We start from the raw sequence: 21,469 nt of genomic DNA, 5'->3' as shown, positions 1-21,469 counted from the left end.
ATTAAGCGGCCGGTGCTACTTCAGACGAGGTAAAAATTGAACAATTTAGCTGACTCATTTACTCTATATTATACACTGAATTTAATTACATTACTTGTAATACACCACAGTTTAATTTAGTCGCAGAAGCCCATTTCATATCGCAGGAATTTCGAGAACGGATGAGCACGTGAGTAGAATGGCAGGGCTTCAGGAAATGCAGGCACGTCATGCGGGGACGTGGTCGATCTGGACGCCAGCCACGTAGGAGATCCAGTCGAGGTAGAGCGAGACGACGGTGAAGCCGGTGACGGCGTTGTTGCAGCCGTCGCCGCCGGCGATGAAGGTGTTGACGCCGATCACCACGGCCGTCTCGTTTCTGTACTGCACCAGCGGGCTGCCGTAGTCGTCCTGCAACCACACGCGCACGTCCTCACGTGAGAAACAAGATTTTCGCGACGACGTTATTCTATAAATGTTTCTAAGCTATAATGCCGCGTCAGATTCGTTTGTATTTTCCAGCTTCCCAAGACTTCCTCTTTAGTCATCGACAGGAGTCGACGTCCGTGTTAACTGACCGTGTGTTGCTTAAAATAGGAAAATCTATGGAGTAAGCAAATAGAATTATTCTCGCCAACATACAGGATGATTATAATTAAACTTTCGCTATTTGAGAGGGCCCCTAAGAAAAACCACTGCTCGTAGGACAATGAAATTTTGTGGAAACTTCTGTAAGGACGTGCGGAAGAGAAATAACGAATAAAGCATTGAAAGAAACACATTTTAATTTCCACATGAGAGGGTAATATTGTACCGTGTTTACTTTCCAGGCTACAAAGGTTGCTCAGTGTGACGACCATCTGCATCCACGACAGCCTGTAACCACACTAGAGATTCCAGGATTGTTTGCAGCACATTTCGCATGGTGGCCAACTAATGTACGAGGGTGAGTCAAATGAAAACCTTAAATTTGGAATAACAAATGGAAATTTCGCTCCGTTATCCTGTAAGTTGGTAAACGTGCTACAAACTGCGTGCAGAATGACCTGTAGGTGGCAACATAGTGCAGATAGACACATACCGTCGCAGTTTCAGTATAAAGATGGCCGCCCTACTTGCGACTTGCATCAAGGAAGAACAGCGTTCTTTTATTCGGCTTTTGCGTAGTGCAGGTGTGAAACCTATTGAAATTCATCGACGAATGAAGGTTCAGTACGGTGACGCATATTTTGTCACAGCAGCAGGTCTATGAATGGAGTAGGAAGTTCGCAAATGGTGTGACTTCAGTGGAAGATGCTCCTCGCCCAGGTCAGGCACAACGAGTTGTGACTCCACGGAATATTGCAGCAGTTGAAGCAATAGTGAGGGAAAACCGCCGAGTGACACTGAATGACACTGCAGCATGTTTACAGATTAGTCATGGGTCGGCACACCACATTGTGCATGTTGTGCTCCAGTTTCACAAAGTGTCTGCAAGATGGGTGCCACAGGCACCTGACTCCTGAAATGAGAGAACGACATGTTGATCCTTGTGAAGAACTTCTTCGGCGCTTTGAACGAGAAGTTGATGGCTTCCTTGCAAGGATCGTTACTGGAGATGAAACCTGGGTTCACTTCAATCAACCAGAAACGAAGAGAGATAGCAAGGAATGGCGCCATTCCTCATCACCAAAACCAAAGAAGTTTCGAACAGAACCATCAGCAGGGAAGGTTATGCTGACTCTCTTTTGGGACGAAAAAGGCGTCATTTTGGAGCATTACATGCCTAGAGGGACCACTATCAGCAGTGCATCATACACAGGTCTAGTAAAAAATCATCTGCGGCCTGCAATCAAATCAAAGCGTTCTGATGAAAAGGTACGCCACGTGGTGCATGAGTGGTTGCGTGGTCTACCAAAAGAATTTTTTTCTAAAGGAATTTTTGCACTTTGTAAGCGCTGGAGGACTTGCGTTGAGCGTGGGGGAGAATATGTTGAAGAGTGATACAGCTTTGTACCACTTCTGCACAATAAATATTATTTAAAAAAATCTTTAGGTTTTCATTTGACTCATCCTCATACGTAGGTCTTCAAGAACAATGTAATAATTGCTATTTCAAAGAAAGCAGTTGCTGACTATCAGTTTAATAGGTCATGATTGCAAAATACTAATACGAATCCTGTACAGAAAATGGAAAAAATGGTAGAAGCCGATCTCGGCGAAGATCAGTCTGGATTCCGGAGAAATGTAGGAGCATGCGAGGTAATACTGATCCTCCGACTTATCTTAGGAGACAGGTTAAGGAAAGACAAACCTACGTATATAGCATTCGTAGACTTAGAGAAAGCTTTTGACAATGTTGACTGAGTACTCTCTTTCAAATTCTGAAGGTAGCAGAGGTAAAATACAGGGAGCGAAGGGCTATTTACAACTTGTACAGGAACCAGATGGCAGTTATACGAGTCGAAGGGCATGAAAGGGAAGCAGTGGTTGAGAAGGCAGTGAGACAGGGTTGTGGCCTACCCCCAATGTTATTCAATCTATACATTGAACAAGCGGTATAGGAAACCAAAGAAAAATCTGGAGTAGGGATTAAAGCTCAGGGGAAATAAATAAAAACTTTGACCTTTGCCGACGACATTGTAATTCCGTCAGAGTCAGCAAAGGACTTGGAAGAGCAGTTGAACAGTATGAACCGTGTCTTGAAAGGTGGGTGTAAGATGAACATCAACAAAAGCAAAAGAAGGATGATGGAATGTAGTCGAATAAATACAGGTGATGATGAGGGAATTTGATTAGCAAACGAGGCACTTACAGTAGTAGCTGAGTTTTGCTATTTGGGCAGCAAAATAACCGATTATGCTCGAAGTAGAGAGGTTATAAAATGTAGTCTGGTAATAGCAACAAAAGCATTTCTAAAGTACAGAAATTTGTTAACATTGGCTATAGATTTAAGTGTTAGGATTTTTTTCTAAAAATATTTGCTTGGAGCGTAGCCACGTATGTATGTGAAACACGGACAATAAACTGTTCAGACAAAAAGAGAACAGAAGCTTTCGAAATGTGGTTTTTCAGAAGAACGTCGAAGATTATGTGGATAAATCACCTAACTAACGAGGAAGTACTGAATAGAATTGGGGAGACAAGAAATTAGTGAAGCAAATTGACCAAAAGAAGAGATTGGTTGGTAGGACACATTCTGAGACATCAAGGACCACCAATTTAGCATTGGAGGGAAGTGTGGGAGGATAAAGATCGTAGACGGAGACCAAGAGGTGAATACAGTAAGCAGATTCAGAAGGTTGTAGGGTGCACTAGTTTTTCTGAGATGATGAAGCTCGAACAGGATAGAGACACACAATATTCCCCGTCTCCTTTTACACTGCCGCATAAGTTTCTGGTGACATCTGGTCGTCAGTTTCGTATTACACGGGGCTTCCGGATACTCCTGATCACGTAGAATATGTACAGATAAATTAATCATTTGTAAAAGTAACAGAGTTACTGCAGTGAAGTATATGTCTTGAAGGGACATAAGTTTCCAGTATTACTGCTTAAAACCTTTATTGGTTATTACGACAGCTGTTTCGCAAGATATGCACATTCAAGTACGTCTACGTTGTCCTGACGTATATATAACATCTGGCGTGACCGTAGCTGCTGACTGTTCTCGTTATATTTCATGTGAATTCTAAAATATCGATTTCTCGTCGATTTTATCTGTTTTATACAGTTCGTCTTAATATTCTGATATAATATTGTAAATATGGTGTATACTGTCAAAAAATTACACGAAATATTTACAGTACCATTTCAAAATGTTACGCCAGACAGTATAAAAGTTGCACCACACTGAACAAAACAGTATAAAATCGACGTGAAATAGAATTTTAGAATTTCACGTGAAATATAAGGAGAACAGTCACCAGATACAGTCACACGAGATGGTATATATACGTCAGGACAATGTAGACGTACTTGAGAATGTAAATCCTCCGAAACAGCAGTTATAATAATCAATAAATGTTTTAATCAGTGGTACTGGAACCTCACTAACAATAACAATTACATTCATAATACGAGTAAAACTCACACTAATCAGTTTCCAATTTTCCCAGAACAATGATTCAGTTTTAAAGTACGAGGGTTGGAACTTTAATAGGGGCAACTATTTATTTACAGAATGAGATTTTCACTCTGCAGCGGAGTGTGCGCTGATATGAAACTTCCTGGCAGATTAAAACTGTGTGCCCGACCGAGACTCGAACTCGGGACCTTTGCCTTTCGCGGGCAAGTGCTCTGGTAGGAAGGTAGGAGACGAGATACTGGCAGAAGTAAAGCTGTGAGGACCGGGCGTGAGTCGTGCTTCGGTAGCTCAGATAGTAGAGCACTTGCCCGCGAAAGGCAAAGGTCCCGAGTTCGAGTCTCTGTCGGGCACACAGTTTTAATCTGCCAGGAAGTTTCATATTTATTTACAGTTCGTAAAAAATAGATATCTGTTTCAAAGTTTTACTGATCTTCAAAGTAGTCACTAGCATTGTGTATAATCCGTTGCCAGCGATGTGGAAGTCATAGGATAGTCTTAGCAGTGCCAGTTGTGTTGACAGTTTGAGCGGCGCCGTCTATTGCCCGACGAATTTGTAGCAGTTCTGAAGTGAATACCTTGAAGTGTTTCCTTCAGTTTAGAATTCGAGTTGAACTCACGAGGGCTTAAGTTAAGGGAGTGCAGTAGGTGGTGTAGCACTTAGCACCCCGTCAGTCAAAGAAATCAATAACAGCTTGCACTGTAAGTGCTTGAGCATTGTCATGGAAAACGATGCTCAGGTCCTGCAGAAAGTGTCATCAGTCTCTAAGCTGGTCGTGGGTTGTGTTCCAAAACTGAACAGCATAATTAGTGGTGACACTTTCTGCAGGACCTGACCATCATTCTGCAGGACAATGCTTAAGCACGTACAGTGTAAACTGTTGCTGATTTGTTTGTTTGATGGGGCTGCTAAGTGCTATACCACCTACTGCACTCCCATGACTTAAGCCCTCCTGAGTACAGCTCGATTTCTAAAGTGAAGGAGACGCTTCATGGCATTCGCTTCAGAACTGCTACAAATTCGTCGGGCAATAGACCGCGCCGCTCGAACTGTCAACACAACTGGCACTGCTAAGAGTATCCTATGACTTCCACATCGCTGGCAACGGGTTATACACAATGCTAGTGACTACTTTGCAGGTCAGTAAAACTTTGAAACACGTATCTATTTTGTGCGAGCCGCAAATAAATAGTTGCCACTATTACAGTCCCAAACCTTGTACATTACCATCAAAGCCAGGAGCTCGGACCCCAACCCGATTTGACAGAGAGTAAATAGCCCAAGTTGCGACTTTACTAGTTTTCTTTTTTGCGTAATTATGCTAAGAGACTAGCAGGATGTCTGCCTGCATAAAGAATCCCAGACGCAGATGGCTGCGAAATCAGAAGACTTGCACTAAGGGCTGGCACACAACACCTCACAAAGGGGAGCGTGTGCCTTTATCCTTGTGATCAGATGGTTTTATGGAGTCAGTATTACAGCCGTACTTACACAGCCTGATTCTCCGTTGTGTCCCTTGGCACGCATGGCCCAACCTTCGTCTCCGTCGTCGATCACCTCCAGGGTCGCGTAGTTCAAACTGTAGTCGGAGATGGCGTCTGGAACACAACATGTAACTCATACTGTGGAAGAAAATCAAAAGTCGTTGGGATGGAATTGATGCATTAAATATGTAACATATTTACTTTGAAGTGAAAAGGTTCTGCCTGAAAAAAGGGGCGGGGTGTAAGTCAAATATCCTTCAAAATTCTCTTCAACTTTCAGCCGCATCAAGTCGTGTAAAATCATTGTAGATTTCAAACCACGTGACGCGGCTGGAAGTTCGAGAGAATTTTATCAGTACATATTGTCGAGAAACCTTAAATTTGGATATCAAATATCTTTTGCAGCAAAAGATCTAAGCTTTTTACAAATAAAGGTATAAACTTCGGTAGTAAATGATAAGCAGAAAAATATATCACCTGTAGTTTCAGTATAAAAACTCAGAAGGCAGAAGTGAGTTGTGGAATTGCAATGCGACACGATCTGACTGTGGAACTATTATTTTAACTTCACGTTCAGCTAGAGTTCACAATCGTATATCATTTTTGAAAGGACCCCATGATCGCCTTGGCTTTAAAATTATTTATTTATAAAATCTACTATTGCTGGAAGAAGCATACTGCTGAGCTCTTCTGCCACTTACGTTCAGCTACTTCTACTCTTTGCATGATGCTACTCTTGGAAACAAACCAATTAACTTCCTGGCACATTCTGGGTATTTCCACTCAGTTATGTCTAATGGAATAATTTTCTGGGGTAGCTCACCACAAAAACAACGTATTGATTGCACGTAAGCGAGCAGTAAGAATAATACACTACTGGTCATTAAAATTGCTACACCACGAAGATGACGTGCTACAGACGCGAAATTTAACCGACAGGAAGAAGATGCTTTGATGTGCAAATGATTAGCTTTTCAGAGCATTCACACAAGGTTGGCGCCGGTGGTGACACCTACAACGTACTGACATGAGGGAAGTTTCCAACCGATTTCTCATAAACAAACAGCAGTTGACCGGCGTTGCCTCATGAAACGTTGTTGTGATGCCTCGTGTAAGGAGGAAAAATGCGTACCGTCACGTTTTCGACTTTGATAAAGGTCGGACTGTAGCCTATCACGATTGCGGTTTATCGTATCGTGACATTGCTGCACGCGTTGGTCGAGATCCAATGACAGTTAGCAGGATAAGGAATCGGTGGGTTCAGGAGGGTAATACGGAACGCCGTGCTGGATCCCAACGGCCTCGTATCACTAGCAGTCGAGATGACAGGCATCTTATCCGCATGGCTGTAACGGATCGTGCAGCCACGTCTCGATCCCTGAGTCAACAGATGGGATCGTTTGCAAGTCAACAACCATCTGCACGAACAGTTCGACGATGTTTGCAGCAGCATGGACTATCAGCTCGGAGACCATGGCTGCGGTTCCCTTGACGCTGCATCACAGACAGGAGCGCCTGGGATGGTGTACTCTCAACGACGAACCTGGGTGCACGAATGGCAAAACGTCACTTTTTCGGATGAATCCAGTTCTGTTTACAGCATCATAATGGTCGCATCCGTGTTTGGCGACATCGCGGTGAACGCACATTGGAAGCGTGTATTCGTCATCGCCATACTGGTGTATAACCCGGCATGATAGTGTGGGGTGCCATTGGTTACACGTGTCGGTCACCTCTTGTTCGCATTGACGGCACTTTGAACAGTGGACGTGACATTTCAGATGTGTTACGACCCGTGGCTCTACCCTTCATTCGATCCCTGCGAAACCCTACATTTCAGCAGGATAATGCACGACCGCATGTTGCAGGTCCTGTACGGGCCTTTCTGGATGCAGAAAATGTTCGACTGCTGCCCTGGCCAGCACATTCTCCAGATCTCTCACTGATTGAAAACGTTTGGTCAATGGTGGCCGAGCAACTGGCTCATCACAATACGCCAGTCACTACTCTTGATGAACTGTAGTATCGTGTTGAAGCTGCATGGGCAGCTGTACCTGTACACGCCATCCAAGCTCTGTTTAACTCAATGCCCAGGCATATCAAAGCCAGAGGTGGTTGTTCTGGGTACTGATTTCTCAGGATCTATGCACCCACATTGAGTGAAAATGTAATCACATGTCAGTTCTAGTATAATATTTTTGTCCAATGAATACCCGTTTATCATTTGCATATCTTCTTGGTGTAGTAATTTTAATGGCCACTAGTGTACATGGACGGAAGAAATCGCAAAACCAAGGAGGAGTTGTTCGACGTAAACGAAAGTTGATAAACGTACTTCTAACATCTGAAAGATGATGTCTATTCAGATTTCACGCTATTCTCATAAGAGTGGCCCTAGTACGGTCACGATGAGGATGCGAATCAGGTTTCCTTTAAATACACACTGTAACAGTCTTGAACGTTAATTACCTTCCAGATTTGACGTGGTGAGTTGATGTCAGTCAATAACGCCATTAAGGCGACAAAGACCCCATTATTAGCACCTCACTGAGTTTGAATGGGGTCGTGTGATAGGGCTACGAGAAGTTGGATGTTCTTTCTACGATACTGCAGAACGACTTGGCGGGAATGTAGCCATTGTACATGCTTGCTGCCAGCGGTGGTCACCAGACTGTTCTGTTGCAAGAAGACCTGACGGCAACGTGGCACTACTGAGAGGGAAGACCATCGTGTTCTGCGTATGGTTCTAGTGCATCGTATTGCATCTGCAGCAGCAATGTGAGCCGCAGTTGGCACCACAGTGACACAACGGACTGTTACAAATCGGTTGCTTCAATGACAGCTCCGAGCCAGACGCTCTGCACCGTGCATTCCACTGACCCCAAACCATCGCCGTTAGTGACTTCAGAGGTGTCAAACGAGAGCTCATTGGAGGAGAGGGTGGAGGTATGTCGTGTTTTCTGATTGAAGCTGTTCCTGCCTCGGTGACAGTGACGGCCGTGTGTTGGTTAGAAGAAAGCCGGTTGAGGGCCTGCAAGCAACCTGTCTGACCTGGAGCTATGGTCAGGAGTATGATTTCGTATGACAGCAGGAGCGCTCTCGTGCTTATCCCACGCACCCTGACTGCAAATTTGTACGTCATTCTGGCGATTCTACTTGTATAGCCATTCATGAGCAGCGTTCTAGGGACTGTCTTCTAACAGGATAACGCTAGCCCAGATACTGATGTTGCAACTCAACATGATATACAGACTGCGACTTGTTGTCTTGGTCAGCTCGATTACCAGATCTGTCTCCCATCGAGAACATATGGGACATCATTGGACGACACCTGCAGAGTCATTCACAAACGGCATTAGCTATCCCTGTATTGACCGACCAAGGCATGGAATTCCATCCCACAACCTGACATCCGGCATCTGAACAATACAATGAATGCACGTTTATATGCTGGCGTTCAATATTCTGACGGTTACACTGGTTATTAACGTACCTGCATTTCACATCTGCAATGCGTATCTCGCGCTTACATTAACCTGTCATCTTGCAATGTCAGTCACTTACGAGTTACCAAGACAAGTGCATTCCCGAACTTTCCATACCCTAATTATTTTTTCCTGTTGCGATCTTTTCCATCAGTATATGTGGTTTTCACCCAGGCCGTCACGTAGATACTCCTTCACAGAGTTAGGCATTTTAGCTGTACCGTTGCAATAAATATATTCGCTAATAAATTCGTCGTAAGTAATCCATCACAATTTGCGAATAACAGTGATGTCCATACAAACAACATTAGAGGGGGAAAACGAAATTCATTACGTATCATTAAAGATATGAATGGCTCAGGAAGGAGTTCAAATGGCTCAAATGGCTCAGAGCACTATGGGACTTAACATCTGTGGTCATCAGTCCCCTAGAACTTAGAACTACTTAAACCTAACTAACCTAAGGACAGCACACACATCCATGCCCGAGGCAGGATTCGAACCTGCGACCGTAGCAGTCGCGCGGTTCCGGACTGAGCGCCTAGAACCGCTAGACCACCGCGGCCGGCTAAAGGAGTTCAATAACAGCAGCAAAAATTTTTGATCATTTGTCCAATAACATACAATAAAAAAGTTTTAAATATAATTTCTTCTGGAGAACTCTGTCCCATGAACGAATTTCTATTTGAAAGTTGAAAAACTGGTAGCCTGGAAAAGAAATTAATTGAATTTAACACCCTATACCTGTACGTTTCTTATAAAATGATTCGTTCCACGTCATTTCGATTAAAGAATCGTTCAAATGCACTGTGCAACATGTAACTAACTAACAATATCGTCCATGTGGTCATAATCAAATTGAGTACTATGAAAACTTTCTTCGGGATACGTCGAAACTTTAAAAAATACCTGACATGAAAAGCAGCATATGTTGGACATTTAGTTTAAAAAAGTGGGTATTTAATGAAAAATATTATTTTGCATCAACATAATGACCATATTTTCGGTATTTAAATAAAAAATTGGTTTGTGATTAAAAGTGCAATTTTACGACAGTGCGCGGTACTACTTGAAAGGCAACTACGTAATCTGAAGAAGGCTTGTGGTAGAAGGTTCTACGGGATATATTCCAGTTCAGAATGCTCTACAGAAAGCCACATCCGAAGGAGTTCTATAACTACAATAAAAACGAAATTCTTCATCGCTTATCGATTGGAAACAAACGGAAATTTAATTGTGAATTTCGTAGAAAGTTATTCAGTATAAAGTTAAGAAACATGGGATGCAATGCGACGCAATCTAAGCGAGATCTAAAGCAACCTCTACCTCTTACCGTGCCTGTATTTCGAAATTAACTATAGTTGCAGCAAGAATATTTATCACCCCGAAGTTTATTTTTATTCATCCAAAGGAAAACGAGCTACACCGTTAAAATTTTTAAGGTACTTTATCCATTTCTGAATTAGCATACGATGCAATTTCTGGAAGACTCGAACTGAATTTCGGAATTCGTTTCCCTCCCATGTTTACATGTTAATGCCTGGATCGATTTTGCTAGCCCCGTCAAATATCGGTTTTCCTATCGAAAGTTGTCTTACACGAATCGCTTCTAGAAATCAGCCCTTCCAGTTTGAAGTTACTCAGCGATTCTCCGCGTACTTTCCTCCCGGGTTCTACCCGCCTCTGCACAGAGCGTCGGTCGTTATTAACTCTGCAGAGGCGATATTTTGCAGTCTCTACCATGACGAAGTTTGGTCGCCATACACAACACACTGTTGTCTATTATAATTTGCAGTACATCAAGAATGTTTTGCAGTACTCCGAAATTGAAAACGTTTAATGACAAGAGACTGCAGCATTTCTGTACTTGCGGACGCAACAGTAGTGGTTCCAAATCCCACGAAGACGCCCTCCTGTCCCAAGTAGACCTTGCCGATCTCCGAGCGAGCGGGCAGTTTGGCTGGCTGCACGTAGGCTGCAACATAAACAAAGAACATGTTTTTTCACACGTCTTGTAGGATTCAAAGCTGATATATCACACTGTCAAGACGTGACTAAACACTAAGAGGAAACGAAACCCACAGGACAAAATATTAGTGACGCCCTTAAAATAGCATAATGGTAGCTTTGGAGTGCACCCATCATGTGACCCACCATTGCTGCCGTTTAAGTGACAGCCAAATGAAAACCGAACATTCAGGACAGCCGCACCGTGAAATCGTTCCATTCAAAAGCAATCACCACACACTTTAAGACATCTATTCCACTGGGAGGCGATACGATCAGTCCATGTTTCGTTAGAACGCGGTCGGCCGCTGAAGGATCCGCAGCTGCACACACTCTTACACTCCCTCTTCCGACTGAAACCGTCGTCCGCACATTCATTTCTGCAAGTAGCCAAATATGTGAAAATCGCATGATGTCCGGGCTGTACAGTGGATGTTACAGTGTTTCCTAACCAAATCGCTGAAGCGTATCCTTCGTCTGACTGGCAGTGTGATGGCGGGCGTTGCTTTATAACAGGATGATACCGTCCAACAGCATTCCTGAGCATTAATGCACATCGCAGCTACTGCAAGTGTCTTAATACCGCCGCTTATTGATTGTGGTTCCACGCTCGAGGAACTCGACGACCAGCCGACCTCTGTAGTTGAAGAAGAAGGTCATCATGAGCTTACCGGAACTTGTGTGAACAACTTTGGATTTCTTTGATGGGATAGATGAGGGGTGTTTCCACCGCTGGCTTCAGCGTATGCCCTCGGTTTGTCGTAATGCTGTTGGACGATATCATACTGTTGCAAGATAACACCCACTCACATATATTACCAATCAGGCGAAGGCTACGCCTCAGCGATTTGGTTGAGAAGTACTACAACATTCCCCCTACAGCCCACGTCCTTCACCGTTGATTTTCACATCTTTGGCGACCTGTGGAAAGGCGTGTGTCGACGCCAGTTTCAGTCGGACGAGTAACTGCAAGAGTGGGTACAGTTGTGCACCCGTCAGCGGCCGACCACGTTCTACAGATCAGGAACTGATCGTCTCGTCTCCCAGTAGGATAAATGTTTTATCGTGTGCTGTGGTTCCTTTTGAATAGAACCATTCTATGATCCTGTCATAGCGGGTGTTTGGTTTCCGATTGACTGCCTCTCGTAAGTCATGGCAGTAAAGTGGTGTACATTTGTCAGTCTACTGAATGGTATCAGGGCAGTGAGATGGGTCGACCGAGAGTCATACGAGTACGGTAACAAAACACCAGAGACAAGCAGCCGTGTTTGAGAGTGCCTATGACTATACGGAGAATAAAGTTGCCCGATTTGTAGATGTATCAATACGGACTGTCCAACGATTCTATAAACAATGGTGTATCACTTGCAGCAGTGTAACAGGGCGTAAGAACAGTGGTCTTAAAAAGATCCATACCGACAGTGACTGAAACGTGTGTGATGTGCTATCAGTGAAAAACGGTTTCAAACTCAACGGGAGTTGCTGCTGTCAGGTACAGCTCAACCAGTTTCCTACCGAACATAAGGTAGTATGAATGAAACGGAGAATGTACATTATTCTCGGAATTTCAGCGCACATTCTCACGTTCGCATGAATAAAGCGAGTCCGAGAATATACTTCATCTGAGAATGTTCTCAAGATGGATGTAAAAAGTTGTTCAATGAAGAAAACGTTCTCCGGTTTCATATGAATGAAACTAAACAAGTTTCCCACTAGCGGGGAACATTCTCGCTTTTTTTGAAGTGAGCGACATAACAGGCACTGAGATGACAAATGTCGTGGGATAGCTATGAGCAATTATACAGATGACATTAGTATCGCGTACCCAAGGTATAAAAGTACAGTGCATTGGCGAAGCTGTCATTTGTACCAAATTGATACATGTGAAAAGGCTTCCGACGTGATTATGGCCGCGCGACGGGAAGTAACAGACTTTGAGCGCGTAATGGAAGTTGCAGCTAGACGCATGGGACATTCCTTTTCGGAATTCGTTAGGGAATTCAATATTCTGCGATCCACAGTATCAGGAATACCAAATTTCAGGCATTACCTCTCACTAAAGCCAACGCACTGGCCCACGGCGTTCACTTCACGACCAAGAGCAGTGGCGTTTACCTAGAGTTGTCAGTGCTAACAGACGAGCAACACTGCCTGAAATAACGGCAGAAATCAATGTGGGGCGTACGACGAACGTATCTGTTAGGACAGTGCAGCGAAATTAGGCGTTAATGGGCTATGGTATCAGAAGACCGACGCGAGTGCTTTCGCTAATAGCACGACATCGCCTGCTGCGTTTCCGCGGGACTTGTGACAATATTGGTTGGATCCTAGACGACTAGAAAACCATGGCATGGTCAGATGACTCCCAGTTTCAGTTGGTAATGCCTGACCGTAGGGTTCGAAGGTGACGCTGACCCCACGAAGCCATGGACCCAAGTAGTCAACAAGGCACAATGCAAGCTAGTTGTGGCTCCATAATAGTATGGGCTGTCTTGACTAGAGAAGGTTATGTTCGGCTACTTGGAGACCATCAACAGCCATTCATGGACTTCATGTTCCCAAACAATGTCGGAATTCCTATTTCGCTAAGTTACTGAGCTACCGTTGTTTGAGTTTGATTTGAAGAACCTTCTGGACAATGGTCGAATGTCGTCGTTGTTGTTGTTGTTGTTGTGGTCTTCAGTCCTGAGACTGGTTTGATACAGCTCTCATGGTCGAATGGGCACTAAAAATTCCGTTTGAACTCATTTGGTTTTGTGACGGGAAACAAAAAACGCTTTCTGTTGACAGTAGGCATCGAATGAAACATGTGATGAGCGGTGTTTGTTTAGGCCGACTTCATCGACACATTTCAGAAATAAAATGGCAAATATCTGCCGAAACAACACAGAAAATGTGACTGAAGACTCTTAGTGAGGCACTTCATGCAATTAAAGCAATTACAAAATAGTATGTTTCCTTATTGCAGTATGCTAGCTATCGCTTGAGCCTTGACCTGCAGTGTCAGCCATCGTTAATCGGATTTGGCATGTTAATGTTTAAGGGGTGGCCCGAGTTCCCTTCCTGCCGCCACCCCGTTCCCCCTGGGACCGAATTAGTGCACCCCAGCTGTCTGCGTCGAGTATAAATCGTGAAATAGTGCGAAAGTGTTCAGATGTCTGCGAGCCGTGTAACTGAGGCGGAACATGGGGACCAGCCCGGTATTCACCTAGCGGGATGTGGAAAACCGCCTAAAAACCACATCCAGGCTGGCCGGCACACCGGCCCTCGTCGTTAATCCGCCGGGCGGATTCGATCTGGGGCCGGCGCTCCTACCCGAGCGGGTTATGTTTCCTTATTGCAGTATGCCTATCCTAAATAATTGCTGAAGCCTTAACTTTATGCCGGAAAAACTACATATTATTACTACTGTTATTATACACACTGAGGCGACAAAAGTCATGGAATACCTCCTAATATCGCGTCAGATCTTCTTTTGCCCGGCATAGTGCGGAAATTCGACGTGGCATAGACTGAAGGAGTCACTCGAAATTTCCTGCAGAAATATTGAGCCGTGATGCCTCTATAACCGTCCACAACTGTGAAAGTGTTGCCGGCGCATGATTTCGTACACGAACTGACCTCTCCATTATGACGCATAAATGTTCGATGAGATCTATGTCGGGCGATCTGGGTGGGCAAATCGTTCTCTCAAACTGTCCAGAATGTTCTTCAGACCAACTGCGACCAATTGTGGCCCGGTGACATAAGCATTGTCTCCATAAAAATTTCATTGTTTCGGAATGTGAAATCCATGAATGGCTGACAATGATCTTTATGTAGCCGAACATAACCATTTTCAGTCAATGGTCGTCTCATTTGGACTAGATGACCCAGTCCATTCCATGTAAACGCAGCTCACACCTTATGTAGCCTCCACTAGCTTGCACAGTGTCTTGTTGACGTACATGGCTTCGTGTGGTCTGCGCCACACTCGAACGCTATCATCAGCTCTTAGCGACGCCTCTGACCAGGCCACGTTTTTCCATTTGTTTAGGGTCCAACCGGTATGGTTCACGAGCCCAGGAGAGGCGCTGAAGGCATTGTCTTGCTGTTAGGACAGTCGCTGGCATCGGCCGTCTGCTGCCATAGTCCATTAAAGCCTAATTTTGCAGCTCTATCCTAATAGATACGTTCGTCGTAGGTCCGACATTGATTTCTGTGCTTATTTCACACAGTGTTATTTGACTGTTAACACTGACAACTCAACGCAATCGCCGCTGCTCTCGGTCGTTGTGTGAAGGCCATCGGCAATTGCGTTGTCCGTGGTGAGAAGTAATGTCTCAACTTTGGTATTCTCGGCACTCTCTTGACACTGTGGATCTCGGAGTATTGAATTGCGTAGCGATTTCCGAAGTGGAATGCCCCTTACGTCTAGTTCCAAGTACCATTCCGCGTTCGCAGTCTGTTAGTTCCCGTCGTGCAGCCGTAATCACGTCGGAAACCCTTCCACAAGAGTTACCTGAGTATAAAAGACAGCTCCGTCAATGCGCTGCCCTTTTAAACCTTGTCTAGGCGATACGACCGCCATCTGTGTATGATCATACCGATGTCCCATGACATTTTATGCTGTTCATTTTTGTAACACAACCTACGACAGCTTAGAAACACAAGTGATGACACTTTCTGCAGGACCTGACCATCATTTTGCAGGACAATGCTCAAGCACGTACAATGCAAGCTGTTACTGATTTGTTTGACTGATGGGGCTGCTAAGTGATATACCACCTACTGCACTCCCCTGACTTAAGCCCTCGTGAGTTCAACTCAGTTTCTAAACTGAATGAAACGCTTCACGGCATTCGCTTCAGAACTGCTACAAATTCGTCGGGCAATAGACCGCGTCACTCGAACTGTCAACACACCTGGTACTGCGGAGAGTAGCCTACGACTTCCACGTCGCTGGCAACGGGTTATACACAATGCTGGTGACTACTTCGAAGGTCAGTGAAACTTTGAAACACGTATCTGTTTTCTACGAGCTGTAAATAAAATGTTGCCACTATTAAAGCTCCAACCCTCGTATCATCTCAGTGTATAAAGGAACCGACAGTACTGTCCATAAACATATCACGTTGCTAATTCAGCTATCGTATCAGTTTATGAGTTACGATTTACTTCGAGTCATCTGGTCCTGGCGTGAAATGAATGAAGTAGTGGTAGTAATATGAGTCGGGTACTTGTAATATGGTACTGAGAAACCAGTGTGATGGTACTTACGGGAAAGCGGCACATTCGCGCCGAGGTCGATGAGTCCGATGTCGCTGGTGAGCCCAGTGAGTGCTGTGTCATAGCCGGGGTACTTGAGGCCCCTGACGGTGGTGACCACGGTGCGGCCCGGCTCCACGGCAGACAGGTCGGCTGCGCCCAGGTACACCTCCCAGTGGGTCAGCCTGCAATACCCACCAGGAAACTACAACCCTGCTTCTCTTGCAACCCTAAACTCCAGCCGCCCGGAGTGGCCGTGCGGTTCTAGGTGCTACAGTCTGGAGCCGAGCGACCGCTACGGTCGCAGGTTCGAATCCTGCCTCGGGCATGGATGTGTGTGATGTCCTTAGGTTAGTTAGGTTTAATTAGTTCTAAGTTCTAGGCGACTGATGACCTCAGAAGTTAAGTCGCATAGTGCTCAGAGCCATTTGAACCTAAACTCCAGAGCGCACTGCGGAAAGATCAACTGAATGCTTCGGTGCGCGGATATCATGTAGTTACCCTCCAAGTGCATTGATAATGCATACACAGGAATTATATGGGGGTTGCACGTACATACGGAAACAGCGCGAGAATGTATGCTTGAACGTAATGCAGATGCTACCGAAGCCAGCAGGATGTACTGTTGCGTTTGTACACTAACGGCAACTGTGTGATGTCATCTACACCGTCAAAGTGCCAGTTGTGATGCGAACAGTCTACTATGTGGTTGTGAGTGCATTGTGTCGGAGCTAAATGAATTCGAACGAGGTCAAATTCTTGGTGTTCGTGTGATCGGTGCTCCTTAAACAAGGGAGCCGAAGAGTTTGGTGTTTGAAGAGGCACCGCATCGATGATTTATGCTGCATACAGTGAACGTAGAAGACCATCATCCACCAAGTCACAACAGGGACGAATGTGTGTGTTGAGTGATTGACAGCGGAAAAAGTCACTAAAGAACTTAATGTCGAACTTGTTAACACTGTCAGCACCAAAACGACTCAAAGAGACCTCCATAAGTAGGGAACCGCAGAGTGATCTGGAATTCTTCAGTCATAGAAATGCCTGAAACAGGGAAACGTGGTGTCAAAACCGTAAAGCCTATACTATGAAGTAACGGAAGGAAGTAATTTGGTCGGCTGAGTCTTGTTGCGCACTGTTTCCAGCTTCTGCCGGAGTTTACGTCCCAAAGGTGAAATATGACGACCGTTCGATGATGATTTGGGCAGTCATATCGTAGTATTTGGTGGACACCATGGTACCCCAGAGAGGCGCATTACTACCAAGGATTATGTGACCATTTTGGCTAAACAGGTACATCGCATGGTACAATGTTTGTTTCCCAATAGTAATCCTGTGTTTCAAGACGACAGGGCACCTATGCACACAGCTCGCGACGCCCAGCACTGGGTTCGTGAGCGAAAGGCTAAATTGCCACATCTCCCCTGGACTCCTGCCACCCTTCTCAGTGTTATTGAATCTTCGTGGTATGCTTTGGGAAGAATGGTACATAGTCGCTATCCACCTCCATCATCAGTAGCCGAACTTGCCACTATTTTGGAGGAAGAATGGTACGACATTCCCTTCAAATCCATACAGGACTTCTATTTATCCATTGCAAGACGGCTGAACGCCATTGGGTTTTTTACACCGTATTAGGCATAGTAATGTCTTGTGTTCTTGGTATTTCCATAGTTCTGTCCAATCCTCTACATCTACATCTACATGGATACTCTGCAAGTCACATTTAAATGCCTTGCAGAGGGTTTATCGAACCACCTACACAATTCTCTATTATTCCAATCTCGTTTAGCGCGCGGAAAGAACGAACACCTATAGCTCCCTCTAGTACCATGGATGTTATTCCCTGTATGTCTAAGGCAGTCTCTCAACAACACTTTTCTGCTCATTGCCCTTCTTGCAGTGTTGTTATTGGTATCCTCAACCCACTTGGTATCTAGTTCGTAATTCCGGCTTGTAGGTGGAGGTCCTTCTGTCTGAGGGAATCCATTTCAAAATTCTTTTGTTACTTAGCTACCTTTTTTCCTCGACACCTTCGTAGTGAAGCAGAAATGATTGCGACTGGTTCCTTTACTCTCGTTAACGCACTTGTGATGATTCATTCCAGAGATATCACTTATTCTTCTCCAAATATGCACTTCCAGTGAGAATTTCGAATATATCGTTTTACCTTTAGTTCAACCCTTAAATTTGGACTTTCTGGCCCCACCAGTCATTTTATTCTTTATTTCACACAATAATAAAGACCAGACGTTGTTCATATCGTTATAAATCGTCACTAGAACTTCCCTTAGTGCAAGAGGTTTGGTACTCTGTATTCTGAGTCCACAGAGAGCGAAAAAAGGATGGGTAGCAATCTCGTGTCAGGAGGCAGCACGATTTATTTATTCATTTATTTTGAGTCGTCAGTCTTCTGACTGGTTTGATGCGTCCCACCACGAATTCCTCTCCTGTACCAACCTCTTCGTCTCAGAGTAGCACCTGCAACCTACATCCTCAGTTATTTGCTGGATGTATTCCCATCTCTGTTTCCCTCTACAGTTTTTACCCTCGAAAGCTCCCTCTAGTACCATGGAAGTCTTGACAGATGTCCTATCATCCACTCCCTTCTTCTTGACAGTGTTTGCCACATATTCCTTTCCTCTCCAATTCTGCGCAGAACCTCCTCATTCTTTATCTTATCAGACCATTCAACATTCGTCTGTAGCATCACATATTTCGATTCTCTTCCGTTTCGGATTTTCCACTGTCCACGTTTCACTACCATACAATGCTGAGCTCCAAACGTAGATTCTCAGAAATGTCTTCAAATTAAGGCCTATGTTTGATACTAGCAGATTTCGCTTGGCATGGATTACCCTTTTTTCCCGTGCTAGTCTGGTTTAGATGACCTCTCCGCTCCGTCCTTCATTGGTTATTTTGCTTCCTAGGCAGCAGAATTCCTTAACTTCATCTACTTCGCGAGCATCACTCTTGATGTTAAGTTTCTCGCTGTTCTCATTTCTGCTACTTCTCATTACTTTCGTCTTTCTTCGATTTACTCTCAATCCATATTCCGTACTCATTAGACTGCTCAATCCATTTAGCAGATCATGTAATTCTTCTTCACTTTCACACAGGAAAGCAATGTCATCAGCGGTTCGTATCATTGACATACGTTCACCTGAAATTTTAATTCCACTCCTGTACATTTCTTTTATTTCCATTGTTGCTTCTTCGATGTATCGATCGAACATTAGAAGCGAAAGACTACATACCTGTCTTACACTCTTTTTAATCCGTGTACTTTGTTCTTGGTTTTCCAGTCTTATTATTCCTTGTTGGTTCTTGTACGTGTTGTATATTACCCGTCTCTCCCTATAGCTTACCCCTATTTTCCTCAGAATTTCGAAAATCTTGCACCATTTGACACTGTCGAACCCTTTTTCCAGATCGACAAATCCTATGAACATGCATTGATTTTTCCTTAGTCTTGCTTCTATTATCAACCACAACGTGAGAGTTGCCACTCTGGTGCCTTTGCCTTTCCGAAAGCCAAACTGATCGTCGTCTAACACATCCTCAATTTTCTTTTCCATTCTTCTGTATATTATTCTTGTCAACAACTTGGATGCATGAACCGTTAAGCTGATTGTGATATAATGCTCGTACTTGTCAGCTCTTGCAGTCTTCGGTATTATGTGGATTACATTTTTCCGAAAGTCAGATGGTACATCGCCAGACTCATACATTCTACACTCGAACGTGAATATTCGTGTTTTTGCCACATTCCGATGGTATGTTATCTGTCCCGTCTACCTTATATGATCTTAAATCTTTCAAAGCTCTTTTAAATTCTTATTCGAATATTGGATCCCCTATCTCTTCTAAATCGATTCATGTTTCTTCTTCTATCACATCATACAAAACTTCCCCCTCATAGAGGCGTTCAGTGTACCCTTTCCGTTCCATCTACCTGCTCTCTCCTCTGCATTTAACAGTGGAATTCCCGTTGTACTCTTAATATTACCCATCCTTACATTTAATTACATCAAAGGTTGTTTTGACTTTGCTATATGCTGAATCAGTCCTTCTGACAATCATTTCCTTTCCGATTTCTTCACACGTTTCACGTAGCTGTTTCGTCTCAGCCTCCTTGCACTTTCTATTTATTTTATTCGTAAATCACCTGTATTTTGGTATTCCTGAATGCCCCTGATCATTTTTTTACTTCCTTATTTTGTCAATCAATTGAATTATTTCTTCTGCTGCCCAGGGTTTCATCACAATTATCTTCCTTGTACCTATTTTTTCCCCAACTTCCGTGATTGCTCTTTTTAGAAATGTCCATTCCTCTTCAACTGAACTGCCTACTGAGCTACTCACTATCGCAGTACCTACAGCCTTAGAGAACTTCAAGCGTATCTCTTCATTCCTCAGCACTTCCATATCCCACTTCTTTGCGCATTGATTATTCCCCACTAATCCCTTAAACTTCAGCGTACTCTTCATCATCACTAAATTGTGATCTTAGTCTATGCTGCTGTATGCGCCTTACAATCCAGTATCTGATTTCTGAACATGAAGTGATCTTGCTGCATTCTTCCGGCCTTTTCCAAGTATACCTCCTCCTCTTGTGATTCTTGAACAGAGTATTCGCTGTTACTAGCTGATTTTTATTACAGAACTCAGTTAGTCGTTCTCCCCTGCCATTCCTAGTTCCAAGTACACATTCTCCCCCCGTAACCCTTTTTTTACTCCTTCCCCTACAACTGCATTCCAACCCCCCATGACTATTAGATTTTCATCTCCCTTTACGTACTGAATTACTTGTTAAATATCCTCATATACTTTCTATACCTCCTCAGCTTGCGACGTCGGCATATATCCCTGAACTATCGTTGTCGCTGTTGGTTTGCCGTCGATTCTGATGAGAACAACCCGTCACTGAACTGTTCTCAGTAATACACTTTCTGCTCCACCTTCCTAGAGCATATCGAATCCTACTTCCGTTATACCACCATTTTCTGCTACTGTTGATATTACTTTATACTCATCTGACCAGGAATACTTGTCTACTTTTCATTTCACTTTATTGACCCCCACTATATCTAGACTAAGCCTTTGTTTTCCCTTTTCAGATTTATTGGCTCCCCTACCACTTTCAGGCTTCTAACATTCCACACTCCGGCTCGTAGAACGTTATCCTTTCGTTGGTTATTCA

The 21,469-nt window shown here is 44.1% G+C and overlaps 1 protein-coding gene across 1 annotated transcript in view; it reads right to left on the bottom strand.

The window, feature by feature from the left end:
- Nucleotides 1-200: 200 nt before the first annotated feature.
- LOC126455723 (chymotrypsin-2-like) overlaps nt 201-21,469 on the bottom strand; it is a 56,101-nt gene continuing 34,832 nt past the window's right edge. Inside the window, exons 4-7 of the mRNA XM_050091492.1 lie at nt 16,279-16,451; nt 10,880-10,987; nt 5,535-5,641; nt 201-390 (exon numbers count right to left, since the gene is read on the bottom strand). Coding sequence (XP_049947449.1) covers nt 208-390; nt 5,535-5,641; nt 10,880-10,987; nt 16,279-16,451 — 571 coding nt within the window. The 3' untranslated portion in view covers nt 201-207. The remainder of the gene's footprint in view (nt 391-5,534; nt 5,642-10,879; nt 10,988-16,278; nt 16,452-21,469) is intronic.

The sequence above is a fragment of the Schistocerca serialis genome, chromosome 2 (assembly GCF_023864345.2).
Source record: "Schistocerca serialis cubense isolate TAMUIC-IGC-003099 chromosome 2, iqSchSeri2.2, whole genome shotgun sequence".
Taxonomy (NCBI): domain Eukaryota; kingdom Metazoa; phylum Arthropoda; class Insecta; order Orthoptera; family Acrididae; genus Schistocerca; species Schistocerca serialis.
The sequence above is the reverse complement of the archived record's forward strand: the minus strand, read 5'-3'. Positions and strand labels throughout refer to the sequence as shown.